This window comes from Saimiri boliviensis, chromosome 16 (assembly GCF_048565385.1).
Source record: "Saimiri boliviensis isolate mSaiBol1 chromosome 16, mSaiBol1.pri, whole genome shotgun sequence".
In the NCBI taxonomy this organism is placed as follows: Eukaryota; Metazoa; Chordata; class Mammalia; order Primates; family Cebidae; genus Saimiri; species Saimiri boliviensis.
In genome coordinates, this window is record NC_133464.1 from 80,387,188 (window position 1) to 80,402,314 (window position 15,127).

The 15,127-nt window shown below is 39.2% G+C and overlaps 1 protein-coding gene across 3 annotated transcripts in view; it reads left to right on the forward strand.

Annotated features, from left to right (window-relative positions):
- Positions 1 to 15,127, forward strand: part of FLT1 (fms related receptor tyrosine kinase 1) — a 196,752-nt gene that overhangs the window by 87,861 nt on the left and 93,764 nt on the right. For all 3 annotated transcript variants that reach the window (XM_039473122.2, XM_074387903.1, XM_074387904.1), the window contains exons 11-12: positions 4,375 to 4,489; positions 13,639 to 13,747. In XM_039473122.2, the coding sequence (XP_039329056.1) occupies positions 4,375 to 4,489; positions 13,639 to 13,747 (224 nt within the window). The remainder of the gene's footprint in view (positions 1 to 4,374; positions 4,490 to 13,638; positions 13,748 to 15,127) is intronic.

The window sequence follows — 15,127 nt, forward strand, 5'->3', positions numbered from 1 at the left end:
AGCCTGGCCAACATGGTGAAACCCCATCTGTACTATAAACACAAAAAATCAGCCAGGTGTAGTGGAGGGTGTCTGTAATCCCCACTACTAGGGAAGCTGAGGCAGGAGAATCACTTGAACCTGGGAGGCGGAGGTTACAGCAAGCCACAATCACATCACTGCACTCCAGCTTGGGCAACAAGAGCAAAACTCTGTCTCAGGAAAAAAAAAAAAAACACCAGCAATTAAGAAAAAGCATAGGTGAACACAAAAGGGTACCTTTGAATATACACTGTGCATTACATTTTGTGAGTGTCAGATTTGTGAAGGTGAATGGAACCTGACTTGAATTCAGGAACTACAGGGTGACAACGTGAGCTCTCATAGATACTGTAGTATAAACTGTAATTGCAGACATGCATGCACTAGTCATTCAACATATTTTGGTTGTGTAACATGAGAGATGTTTAGCAAATTTTGAAAAGAGGCTGACTATGTTATGCAAAAAGAACTAAAAAAAAAGACATTAAATCCTCAAAGTAGTAATGCTGATTGTGTAGTGAATATTTGAGACGTCTTTTCTTATTATACCTGAGAAGTACTGGAGCATAATAACTGCTTGTCATATGATGGTAGTACATGGATATCGTGTTACATATGGTGTTGAAGTTAAGTGCACAGGTTCTGAAATGAGCCGGAACTGAGTACAAATTCTGCCAGCAGTCAATACTGTCAAGACTGTAGCTTTGGCCAGATGCATTGGCTCACACCTGTAAACCCAGCACCTTGGGAAGCTGAGGAAGGCAGATTGCTTGAACGTAGGAGTTTGAGACCAGCCTGTGCAGCATGGCGAAACCCCGTCTCCACTAAAAATGTAAAAATTAGCCTGGCATGATGGCACACACATGTAGTCCGGGCTACTCAGGAGGCTGAGGTGGAGAATCACTTGAGCCCAGGAGGTCAAGGCTGCAATGAGCCAAGATCACTCCACTGCACTCCAGCCTGGGCAACAGGGAAAAAAAAAGAGAGATCATAGATTTGACCCCTCTGTTGGCTTTGCCTTTTTCTGTGGCCCCAGACTGCCTTCATCTGTCTTTGGTCACAGAGAAGCCAAATATTTTTTAGTGTGATGGGAACGGGGCAAATTCATCACCACTACAAGAAAATCAACCCAAAGCATGTAGGTCAGTAGTGTCATGTGCATGTATAAAGGGTGGCCATTTCCCATAATGTGTCAAGAGAATACTAATAACTTAGACCAGATGGGGAGTTCCACAGATGGCTCCCACTTGGAGAGTCCCACTTGGAGTGTAAAAGGCTGATATATCACACGTGAGGTTCTAGCTCCATGTGTTGGAAACATAATTGGCTGCTTTCTTTTAATTTATTTATATCAGTCTCTAGTCCGAAACTAAGTTGTTTCAGCTCCAGAGCAATCAGCAGAGATGACATGGAGTACACTCTTAGCCCAGAATTTTTTTTTCCTTTCACTGGTTATAAATACCTCCCTGCCATTGTACTTGGCATGCCGTATGCAAATGGAGGTAGGAGTCCTATAGCTCATTAGGAAAGGGATGGAGGCTTGGAGCAAAGAGAGGACAGCGCTGAGCTGAGGCTGATAACAGTGGCCTTGTCCAGAATAGTGCATGGGAGCTTTCTTATCTTGCTTTGGCAGGAGGTGCTGTGGACTTCCTGTGCGAAATCAGGAGCGAACGCTGCTTTCCTCTTGTTGTTCGGCTTCCTCCCCCCTCAAGACAGTTCCCAGCACAGTGATTATCTCTGCATCTTCAAACATGGCACAATCTACTTCCTTAAGAGCTTGATGTATTCTTAAGGCTTAGGCAAATTCCCCTCCCCTCAAATCTCTTTTCAAGTGCGGTTATATAGTAAGGCTTCTAAATGACATTCTATTTTTACAACTCCAATTACAAAGAGGGAAAAATAACAGCCCCTAAATTAGAAAATAGCCACAGAATCTGTCCTTTTTATGTGGAAGAGCTGGCAATAAGTCTGGCCTATAGTTTCCATACTAGAGCTTGTGCCCTTAGTAATTCAGAGTCATGGGTGTGGGATGGGGGAGGTGCAGGGTGTCAGAGGTCAACAGCCCCAAGTGAACTCAGATAGCAGACTGTATTTCCCTTGAGAAACACCCAGGCTTGCTTTATTCTAACGTATTTCTTTGCATTTCCTAAATCCCAAGAGTATGAAATTAAGATCTTTGACTAGGGCCCCCTCTATCTTTTTCCTTGCTTTGGGGAAAAAGGAAAAAACCTAAAAGCTTGTCTTCCAGATACAAGAGAACTTAAGCTGTTCGACGTCACAATCCCAAATACATACGCATGTGTATATGCGCACATTATATATACTCATACCTGTACTGAGAGTGTATGAAAGATAGTGACTCTAACAGGAGATTAAGGCAGGGATATTGTAGCTAGAAAACGGAGAATATGGATAATGAAAAACATAGGGCAAAGTGACTCTTACATAACGACTTTTAAACTTTGTCATTGAAATGTTTCTAATAAAGGAGAAAGTGTATAATTTCTCTTTGGCTTAGTTTACTCTACTTATCAATAAGCATTAAAATGTTCACTTATTTTACCTGATGATTATTATAAGGATTATAGCTGGTAAAAACTGCAGAAATTCCTTAAGGAATGGTCACCTCTTATTCATTCTTTTTAAATTTTAAATCTTATAATCTAACTGTAAAGACAGACATCTTTAAAAACATTTGGGTAAATCTGATACATGATTTAGGTGCAAACACCACTACAGAATTATTGCTAATTCTCTTAGATATAAAAGTAGCATTGTGGTTATGTTGGAAAAATTTGCATATTTTTTAGAGATACCCACTGAAGTACATATGGCTAAAATGACAAGATGTCAGATTTGTTTTAAAATACAGAAATCCTTCATTTGGCCAGGCTGAAAATTTTTTAAAGTAAATAAATCACATACAGAAGAAAAAAGAGAAGGAATAGATTAAGCCAATGTGACAAAATCTTGGTAACTATCAAATCTGGGTGATGAGTATATGGGGACATATCACACTATTCTCTCTACTTATCAGTATGTTTGAAAATAATAAACAATTAAAAACAAATAAAAACTTTTACCAAAAACAACATGTGCCGTCTGCATATGTGCAAATGTTTATGGGGTGCCGAAGGCATGCTCAGGCCCTGCTTAGCTATGGGGACAGAATGGATATGTCGATTTGTCCCCTGTCCTCCTGTAGCTGTCAGCCCAGTGGGTCCTCAGAACCACTAAGTCAGCACTTAAAAGGTGGTGAGTACTCTGCAGGAGGACGTTCCAGGGCAAGTACCCCCACAGATGCAATAGTTTAATACTCTGGAGTCCTTCTCAGCTCAAGCACCAGAGAGGAATAATAACAGAATGTTTTTCTGACCACATTACCTTCTATCTTCTCCTTTTCTTACTGACTTTAGCATCTCATTTTCCTCTCACATAAGTCATTCCTGCTCTTGGCTATTTAAGATGAACCATTCATTTTTTTTTCTGGAAATAAAGCTTAAAAAGTCCATTTGGCCAATAATCTCAGCTACAGGCTGAAGCGGCAGGATTTCTTGAACCCAGGGGTTTGAGGCTGCAGTGACCTATGATTGCGCACCACTGCACACTAGCCTAGTGACAGAGTGAGACCCTGTCTCTAACAATAATAATAATAATAATAATAAAATTCCTCTTGGTTTAAAAATCTGCAGAATCTGCCCAAGACATGTACAAATTAGAGACCAGCAAGCTTTCTGCTCAACAAAAATTTTAATAAAGTCAGAATGCAAAATGGTGAAATGTTTAAAACAGAGAGAATTCATAGACCTCAAAGATAAATAATATCAACACCCTTATTCTATAATTAAACACTTGAGGCCTGAGAGCTTACCATGTTACCCCAAAACTTGAACAGAAATAGACTGAATTTAATAACTGCTTCATGATGTTTATTTTCATATGCACTTAATTAGCCCTGGAAAAAATTAGCTGTCCAACTGCATATTCTGATTAAAAGCCAGCCTTTTATACATATAAAATGCTATGATTTCCTTGAGGTTTTCATTCATTAACATAACTTCATTTTTTTCCCCTGTGTTTGCATGTTACTTTCACTAAAAACTAAACTCTAGATATTAAATGTTCTAAGGATGTATGGTGACACACTGGTGTGGGGCTTTTTCCAAGTATCAGCCAAATATATTTGCTATTTTTAAGTTTCGAGGATGAATATAGGAAAAAATCTAAGGAAAAGACTCACACATAAAATGTGACTTTGTAATCTGAGGACTTACACCAGGTTTTTATTTCACTTGTCCCCATTGACTGGACCATGCTGCAGAGCCACATTGTGATAACATTTTTTTTTAATAGGTCTGACTTTTGTTCCAATAATGAAGAGTCCTTTATCCTGGATCCTGACAGCAACATAGGAAACAGAATTGAGAGCATCACTCAGCGCATGACAATGATAGAAGGAAAGAACAAGGTACTGTTTGTAAAAATGAGCAATGAGATACTCATTCTACAAACACACTCTCCACTCCCAATTCTAGGTTTACTGGAACCAGAAGTAATTCAAATGTTCAAACAAAAATTCAGAGGGAAGAAAGGAAATATCTAAGCTATGTCTTCATGGAGATACACACAGACACTACTCGAGCTACCAATTGCACAATAATGAGCACTCATTCCTAATGGTAGAGATGGCACTGTCCAATTGAACATCAAACTGGTCCACATTGATGGTTCACAATCCCGGCTGCATATTAGACTACTCTACCAATTATTATTACATCCAAATCTCCGGGGTGCAGCCTAGTGCTTGTAAAAGCTTCCAGGTGATTCCAGCATGTAATGAGGACTGAGAATCACTAATGTACATAAAGTGAGATCCCAGTAAGCAAAAGCTAATGCAAGACTTAGAGCTAAAACTGAATGTTTCTGTTTTATGAAATATCATGTATTTCCCTCTGTCTTCGCAAGAGCAAAGCCTAAGTTGGGATATGCAAACACACACAATCCATCAAGATGCCTTGACCTCATCAGCACACTGTTCATTTTATACTCCCCTAACCCCTATTGAACCTTGGCAATAGCTAACAAGCCTGTGAGCTAGGCAAGTCTCAGTGGATCTCAGACCTAGTGGCTTTTTCCTGTTGAATTAGTAAAGAATACACTTAAAAATCTGCTATTGTCTGGCACAGGGATAATGATTCTCTTTTTTTTTTTTTTTTTTTTTTTTTTTGAGATGGAGTCTCGTTCTGTTGCCCAGGCTGGAGTGCAGTGGCGCGATCTCGGCTTGCTACAACCTCTCCCTCCTGGGTTCAAGTGATTATCCTGTCTCAATCCCAAGTAGCTGGGATTTTAGGCACCTGCCATCATGCCCAGTTAATTTTTGTATTTTTAGTAGAGACAGGGTTTCACCATGTTGGCCAGCTTTGTCTCAAACTCCTGACCTCAGGTGATCCACCTACCTAGGCCTCCCGAATTGCTGGGATTACAGGAGTAAGCCACTGCACCCAGGTGTGATTCTTTTTTTTTTTTTTTTGAGACGGAGTTTCGCTCTTGTTACCCAGGCTGGAGTGCAATGGCGTGATCTCAGCTCACCGCAACCTCCGCCTCCTGGGCTCAGGCAATTCTCCTGCCTCAGCCTCCTAAGTAGCTGGGATTACAGGCACACGCCACCATGCCCAGCTAATTTTTTGCACCTTTAGTAGAGACGGGGTTTCACCATGTTGACCAGGATAGTCTCGATCTCTCGACCTCGTGATCCACCCGCCTCGGCCTCCCAAAGTGCTGGGATTACAGGCTTGAGCCACCGTGCCCGGCGTGACTCTTTAAAAAAGAAAAAAATATCAAGTATCCCCTGGCTGACATGTCTGTTCACTCATATATATCTTGATTTGGAGTAGAGACCGTTAATACAGATTCCACTGCCTGCTTGAGTGTGGGTATGCTTATGTTATCTATTCAGACTTACACTTTGCATTTGAAGATGATAAAGTAGATGGCATCATTCCTCATGTAGGATTTAACAATCACAACAAATAACATTGACATACGCTAACCTCAGCATCATTCTTTGGCAGGTAAGAGTGCTTATCTCCATTTTAAAGATAAAACAGGGATAAGACGATTAATTCAAAGCCAGCTTAAAAGTGTAAATGAGAGACTCAAACCAAAGTCTTTTCTTTCCAAAACTTAATGCTCTTATAGCCAAGTAAGCCAATGTAGAAATTAGTCAGAGTAGCAATAGCTTATATGATAACACCAGTAGTCTCTTATTAAACATTTAGTAAGTTTTTTTATAACTATAGTGGTAGCTGTAGGTAGTTTAAAACTCTTTTTCTCTAACAGAAACAAACAGTACTTTAAAACATTCTATGATGTGTTGCTATTGAAAAGATAGCAGTTTAATGAAATACTTAGAGGAAATTATATAAACTTGAAAGTTTAGTTTGTTTTTTTTATATTCTTTTGGAGACAGAGTCTCACTCTGTTGACCAGGCTGGAGTGCAGTAGCGTAATCTCCGCTCACAGCAACCTCCACCTCCTGGGTTCAAGCAATTCTTGTGTGTCAGCCTCCCAAGTAGCTGGGATTACAGGCACATGCCACCACATTTGGCTAATTTTTGTATTTCTAGTAGAGATGGGGTTTCGCCATGTTGGCCAGGCTGATCTCAAACTCCTGTCCTCGGGTGATCTGCCCACCTTGGCCTCCCAAAGTTCTGTGATTACAGGCATGAGCCACCACACCCAGTCTTCAAATATTTTTAATAAGGAAACTACCTCAGTTAAATAGCAGTGGACAGCAAATTAGTTGTCACAAAGTACTAGAAAAATGTCAAGATGCTATTTGTTGGTTGTGTCAATTCATGTTGCGTTTTCCTGACCATATCAGGAGGATGTGCTGTTAACTAATGAATATTAACACAAGAATTTATGAGCTCAATTTCAGTGGTAACTTCTAGTGTTATTTTATCCTATCCATAAAAATATACAATAGGAAATAAAATGAAAGATGAGAAAGCTAGGTGAGGTTTCTGGCTAACTCAAACCATGAGGTAGCAACCTGACTTCATACATAATATAAAACCTATAAAAACCAGTGGAAGTGGAGTATCAAAACATGGCCACAATAAAAGAACTTTCCTGATTTTCTCCATGAAGGTTTAAAATGAATTTATTGTCTTTTAATTTTATAGTTATGCAGAAGGTTTTAAATATAGACCTCCGCAGTTGTGTTACCCTGCCTGCCATCAGAAGCCCTGGAGTCAAACTCCGACACTTCCTCTCTGTATAACCACATACGAATCAGCTTACCTCTCTCAACCTGAGTTCTTTCCTCCAAAAAAACAGAACTAATGATACCTGCCCTACCTAGCTTCCTGTTACAAAGATGAAATGAAATAACATAATGAAGGCTGGGCACAGTGTTCATGCCTGTAATCCCAGCACTTTGGTAGGCTGAGGTGGGTGGATCACCTGAGGTCAGGAGTTCGAGACCAGCCTGGTCAATATGGTGAAACCTTGTCTCTACTGGAAATACAAACATTAGCCAGGTCTGGTGGTAGGCATCTGTAATCCCAGCTACTCGAGAGACTGAGGCACAAGAATTGCTTGAACCCAGTGGAGGTTGCAGATTGTGCCACTGCACTCCAGCCATTTGTGACAGAATGAGACTCTGTCTCAAATAAATAAATAACATAATTAGAAAGCCCTATACAAGTTCTACTTTATTAAAGTGAATGTCATATGTAGCCTTATGCAATTCCCCAAACTGATTGTGATCATATACAATGAAGACTTTGTTAAACAATTGTTTGCTCTGAAAAAACTTTTAATACTCTTAGGAAACAAAGTCATAGATATATGTTTTATATATATCCCATTAGCAGCTATAATTGTAATACATTAGACTTTAAATAAACTATTGATTTCATGTCTTGAATTTAGGAGAATTTACTAATTTTACTTTTAGCATCTACTAATACATCTTTTTGTGGGTGTGAAAAAAAGTGTATCTTTCATATGATGGTTACAAATGGAAGTTCTGCTGTTTCTGAATTACATGCAGTGCTCTTTCCTTTACAATTAAAACTGTTTTTATTTTCTATACATTTTTAGAAAGCAAATTAAAGTCCCAGCTTAGACTGTGGTGATCCCTTTATCCACTGTCACATGGTAGCCTGCCCAGCAATGCTACTCCACAGGTCAGTGGGGCAGCACTCACACTCACGCAGGAGCACCTGTTGATTTTTTTTGTTTTTTGTTTGTTTGTTTAACTCAAGGAAGGGTATAGAGGACAATAAAATGTAGCTTCCTTACTGGCGAGTTTTGGCCCACATTTGTGAAAAGTGAGTCATCAACTGGAGTTGCCAGTAGCAAATGTGCACTTTTCATATTGTATGAATGGGATTGCCAAACTGTTAGGTTTGTAGATATAGAATAGGAAGTAGAAGGAACCCCGTGTTAGAAAAAACACACAGGAAATACGTTATCACAGCATTAATTCTGTAAGGTTGGAGAATCATTACAATTTTAATGTGTTAGCAATATTTCCATGGAAATCCTTCTGACTCTACCTTGAAAAGGGTGCCCTGTATGAGACAAATCCATGACAGGACCAAGAATCCTAACCACAGAATTACAGTTTGTGTTTCAGTTCCCACACACACCCCAATTTTTTCTAATTCTTACGTTCTATTTTCCCATCAGTTGGCTCAAATGTGCCACCCTGTGTTAATTTTAGATTCTTCCATGACCTTTACACATCTACTTTTATTTCTCCGTGAAACACTTAAAAGGAAGCTATATTAGAAACATCCCGAGATTAAAATCAGTGTTCCATATATAGATTTTTAAAAAACGAGTGCTGGAATTATGCTGAATGACACATCACCCCATCCATTCTATTCCGTGAGGTTCAAACAACATTATAGTAATGAATTACTAATGCTTAGTGAAAAGGAAGGAAGGAAGGAGCATGAAAAACTCCAAACTTACACTACTTGATGATAGTTTTATGAGCATTCCTGGATCATACAAAAGAGAACAGAGATGAGCTTGAAGGATCTATCTCTGACATGTAAATCCTTGAGGGCCAGGCTAGGCAACTGGAAGCACCCCAAAAAGCAAACGTAGTAAAAATGAAGAGTAGAAAACATGCATCCTGTAATACTAATATAAACTTTGATATTCTTATTTATTGATTGATTTATTTATTTTGGTGTGATCTCAGCTCACTGCAACCTCCACTTCCCATGTTCAAGCGATTCTCCTGCCTTAGCCTCCCAAATAGCTGGGATTAAAGGCACATGCCAAGATGTCCGGCTAATTTTTGTATTTATAGTAGAGATGGGGTTTCACCATGTTGGCCAGACTGATCTTGAACTCCTGACCTCAGGTGATCCACTCTCCTCAGCCTTCCAAAATGCTGGGATTACAGGCCTGAGCCACCACATCTGGCCTGATGTTCTAATTTTATTTCAGCACTTCTGCTTTCTTTCTCTTCCTCAGTCCTCTTTCATTTATTTTCAGTTGTGGAAAATGAAAATCAATTATAGAACCGATACAAGTTGATATCCCTAAGAATTTTGTTTGGCATACCTTATAAAATAAATAATTATAATTTCAAACATACAACTCAAATTCTTCGTTGCTTTCTCTTTGAAAATATTTAGTTGATATTGCATGTCCCCATTGTTATGCTATTTTCATTTTTTTCTCTTGATACCATAGTATTTGGATATAAACCCTGAGGAACAGATTTTTTTTCTTTATTCAGAAGACTCAGATATTGAAACTCACTGTCCCATGAGAAGCTGTCTTCTAGTCCAGCCAAACTACACTGATCTACAGTTCACACTTGAGCTCCTTTCTCTGACCCTATAAAGTTTAAACTTTAATTGTCAAATATTTTATTCTTAGTGAAAATATGTTTGAATTTATAATTTAAAAATATATCCTCTGAAAGAGAAGTACTCTAGAAATGAGATAAATTTTAATAAAACTGATCATAGGATATGTTTCGCCTTATTTTTAAATCTTCTTCTTTAATTATAACCATTGTATTTATCAAATGTATTTTCTTTTTTTTTTGAGACGGAGTCTCGCTCTTGTTACCCAGGCTGGAGTGCAATGGCGCGATCTTGGCTCACCGCAACCTCCGCCTCCTGGGTTCAAGCAATTCTCCTGCCTTAGCCTCCTGAGTAGCTGGGATTACAGGCACGTGCCACCATGCCCAGCTAATTTTTTGGTATTTTTAGTAGAGACGGGGTTTCACCATGTTGACCAGGATGGTCTCGATCTCTCGACCTCGTGATCCACCCACCTCGGCCTCCCAAAGTGCTGGGATCACAGGCTTGAGCCACTGCACCCGGCTTATCAAATGTATTTTCAAACCATATAATATTACAACAGTTGAAAAACAGCTTGCAGCTTATGTAAAATGCTATCAAAGAAGCAAATTAGTATTTCTGTAAATAGTAGTAGTATTTAATTTATGTTACCCATCTCTGATGATTGAAGGAGGTATTCTCAAGGAAGAATTCAATTCAAGGTGTAGACAGAACTTTGCCAATAGATCTGTGTTATTCGATTTAAAGGGTTTCAAAGCTTAGAAGCAATTTGGTGTAGAGATTAAGAGCACAGGAACTGGAGGCAGACACATCTGGGCACAAGTTCTGCCCAGGCCTGTCTGTGGTCCTGTGCATCTTTGGATGAATAATTTAATTTCTCTGAACTCAGCTGTCATATGTGTAGAATAGGGTAATCTACCCATCTCACAGGGTTTTAGGAGAGATTAAATTAGACAATGCCTGTAAAGTACCTTGCACGCTGCCTGGTGCATTGTAAGGGATACATAAGGCTACCCAGAAACAAAGAAATAATGTAAACTCCCATCAACATCATTTTCTGCTTCTGTTTTTAATAGAAGCTTTGGAGAGGTGAGTTCTGGGGCAGGCTCGACTCTGAGTAATGTGTCCTGTTTTGGAAGGTGTCATTCACCCAAAAGAAGAAAAACTCAAATACATTTCTAACTCCATCTTGTGACCTGGATTCATTTCACTTCTGGGCACCTCAATTTTATTCTCTGATTATATGTAAATTGGGACCTATTTGACTATTTGTTGGAGAGTTGTAAAATGGCCATGGTCATTCCCAGGTTACCTGCACAGGTCTCAAACATGGCCATGGCAAATTTATACATCTGAATTGACTTTCCCTTGCCATGAAACCCAGTTCTTGTTCTCAGTTGCTCTAAGTTCCATGAAGTCAAAATCTTTTAAATAAAAACCCAAACACAATTCATAGATAAAGATAAATGCTGTCCATAATTTCAAACCCTCTGAAGACAATAGAAATGGGTTTTTCACTTATTTACTGGGCAACAATTAATCTGAGAATCTAAGTAAGTTTCTCCTTAGGCCCATTAGGATAAACACTTGAGAACTAACTTCATAAGAAAAACAGTGCTAGAGCTGACAGCTGAGCATGAGAAGGCTTCATCTGAGCTCCTTGTTTCTGAATTTTTTGCAAACTGTTTTGAAACACCTAAGCTTCCTGAGACAAGAGAGTCAGAGTCTTATTTCATGATCTCTCCAGTCTTCTAACTTCCACCAGCTAACAATTCTTTCATGTTGTCATCTACAAGCTTCTCTTCTAACTACTTCCATTTCCTTCCCTGACTCTAAAGCGGTGGGTATAACAATTACAAGGAAATGGCTATTCGGAATTTTTTATGTCCCACCTCTTACAAAGATTCATCATCAAAATAAGGAAAAGGACACCTGAGCTCTTTTTCATGCCCTTCCCTATGGGCTCTTTGCCTTCATATGAGCTTTCCTTGCAAAACAGAGAATAATTTTTGTATGTTATTCAAGGAGGGAAAGTCTTCTCTATCAACTTAAAGAATAATAGAGTTAAGGGGAGGGATTGTGTCATATTCATCTGTCTCCCTTACAACATCTGGGCAATGCCTTGATAATCACTCAATAAATGTCTGCTAAATTGTCTGCCACATATTGCAGACACTTTCATTACCAATAATTTCAATAATACACAGAGAATATATGAGTAGGTGTAATTAACAGGATCCTTCCAACAAACAGAAGAGAAAGCACTACATACTACTCACTATACCACAGTGAAAATTAAAGAGAATTTGGATGAATGAATTTGCTGGCTAAAAACATTAGGAGCATGTCTTCCTGATCTGTAGATTAAAGACAGAAATACCTTAATTTATTAGATGTGATAAGAGAACACAACTAAAGTGCCTAGCCTGCTACTTAAAACTCAGAAAATGTTAGGATTCTTTCCAAGAGCCAAATCACCTGTAGAGTATGTTCACCACCCTGGAAAGTCAGCTGTTACATTCCAGCCTTACATCACTTTAGCCTGTAAGTCACTTGGTCATTATACTTCAGCTAGGACACTCCATTAGTCTGAAAGCATTAGCATAGCCTCTGCAATTTCAAAGCCCATAACCAGTTATTTTTGTTCTAGGAGACAGGCTGCAAAGATTTATAAGTAACTGGATCAACTTTTCTGTAATTTTAAGTACGAGAAAGTAGCTTTCTCATTTTTTCATATAGATTATATGCTACTTTTTAATGCAAGGTTGGGTTAAATTTAAGAATGCTTAACAATTTGTTTCATACTGCCAATTTTTTTCTTTGGAAGACTGCAAGTCTTGAAGTTGTCTAAAATTTTGTTTCATTACTTTTTAGACATCACAGTTCGAAAAGTGCTTTGAAGTTCATGCCATCTTGATTGCTAACATTTCTTCAGGGACTAAGTTGTCAAGTAACAGCAGTAAAGTCTAGCAGAACAATATTATTGCATTAATTCATAATTTAAATTTTCATTTTAAAAATAGATACATCTGAGAAATTAAGTAATTCACACACACACACACACACACACACACACACACACACACACACGGCCTCCTTCAGGACCATCCAGTGTTGCGCGCCACATTATTTGAGCATATATAAAAAATGTTTCAAGCCAGGTGCAGTGTCATGTGCCTGTTGTCCCAGCTGCTTGGGAGACCAAGACGGGAAGACTACTTGCGCCCAGAAGTTCAAGGCCAGTCTGGGCAACATAGCAAGACCCTATTTCTTAAAGAAAAAAAAAGTTTCAGCCAAACATTCTCCTCTGTCGTTGCTCACTTAACATCCCTGTTATAGAACCAAACAGCAGAGAAGGCTCCTGTTATAACTGGCTTCCATGCTCTCAGGTCACCCAAACAAAAGGGAAGGCCTCAGCCTCACCTGTTCCTCTCATTGATGTGGAACTGACCACCTCGTAGGATAGGACGTGCAGTCCCACATCTCGGCCTCAGGTCTGTAATTGTTACGCCAGCAGTACGAGATAAATAAGCCTGAAACCCTCATATGAGTCGGATGTCATAGGCCCCGGTCTCCTGAGGACCTGCTTTCCTGTTATTTTTCCATTCTTGTTGGGGCTCTGCAAGGGGAGAGCCTTCTGGTAACCACCACCCATGCAATATTCTCTTTGCCGAATGAATGGAATAGCTGAATCATTTCAACCTCAGAAGTAGCTTAGGGGTATTCAAATAGTTGTTTGTCCTATTGCTAGCTAAAGTTTCCTTTTCTTTTGCAGATGGCTAGCACCTTGGTTGTGGCTGACTCTAGAATTTCTGGAATCTACAGTTGCATAGCTTCCAATAAAGTTGGGACTGTGGAAAGAAATATCAGCTTTTATATCACAGGTAAGCCACATATCCTATAGACAGAGGCAGCCTAGTGACTTCATTCTCTCTTCAATCTTGTTTGTTTTTAGTGCATTTATAGCTTGAGTGATTTTTTATTTTAATTCCATGGAATTGTCAAACTTTGAGTGCCTTCATCCTTGCTCTCAGGAATAGAATTCTGCCTCATCAGATCTCTTAAAGAGTTATTTCCCTGAATTCTCTTTTAGAGTTATTTGTGTTTGTCTCCCTCTCAGACTGGATTGTGAGTTTGGAATCTTGTATGCTCAGTTTTTCCTTCCCTTCAGTACCTAGCACAGGGTCTTACATATAGCAGTTCAATACCAGTCAAGGAAACCAATTATAATGCCTATAATATGATGACATCGTTTTTGTTTTAACCAAGAAACTAATTGTTTCACAATTTAGGTAATTTAGGCTCTTTTGGGGAATGAGGCTGTACAGCAATATGAAACTGAACTTTGTTAACAACGGTTAGTGTGCTATTTTTTGATAGCATTTAAGAATTTTTAGCCTTAAATATGATGGTCTCTGCAAATCTTAAAAACCTCCAAGGTACACAAATGGCACTCCCTATGTCCCTCAATGGGTACAGGAAGGAAGTAAGTAGCTCAAAGTATAAAAACAATTGCCTGGCTCCACACTCCCCCAATTTCTGAGGAAACACGGGCAGTAGGCCAACTCTCTGGAAACTTCGCACTGCACAGGGCAGGCTGCAGTAATTGCCGAAGTCTCCAGAAAGAAATAGATAGGTCCAATTCCACGAAACATATGTGTTGTCAGATCACAGGAGCCTCTGGCAAGTTAGTCAAGCCCCAGAGAAGCTGTGCCATGGGAGATATCCCTAAGTAGATTCCCATAGAATGTCAGAGCTGGCAGGGATTCTAGAGGCTATTCTGCATCATAGCTCCTGTGTTTTCCAGATGGGCAATTGGGATTTGAGAGGTGCACAGTAGAGCTGCTCTAGGCCAACTAAGCCCCTGTCTCTCATGTTAGAGAAGTGGAAGAGAAGTCACCTTTGCATCCATTCCAAGTAGGACATGGCCTTTATTTAGAGGATTTAGACAGAGAGTTCAGATAGATTGGTGCTCTAATAAAACTCAGATGATTTGGACTAATTAAATACAAAGGTTTGCACTGTCCTTTATATTTGGTTGGAAACAAGTTACTGTCTCAACCCATAGTCACAGTATGTCTGATTTAGAATACAAAAGACTGAACAATTCCTGTTTTATTCTGAACATTCAATAACTTTGTAACAGTTAAATGAGCACTGTTAAATGGTACAGTTCAACTCTACTGAGCACTTGGAGGAACATCAATGAATCCCTGTCTTTCTAGGAACACAGTTCTAAAACCAAGGAAACAGAGAAATGTTAA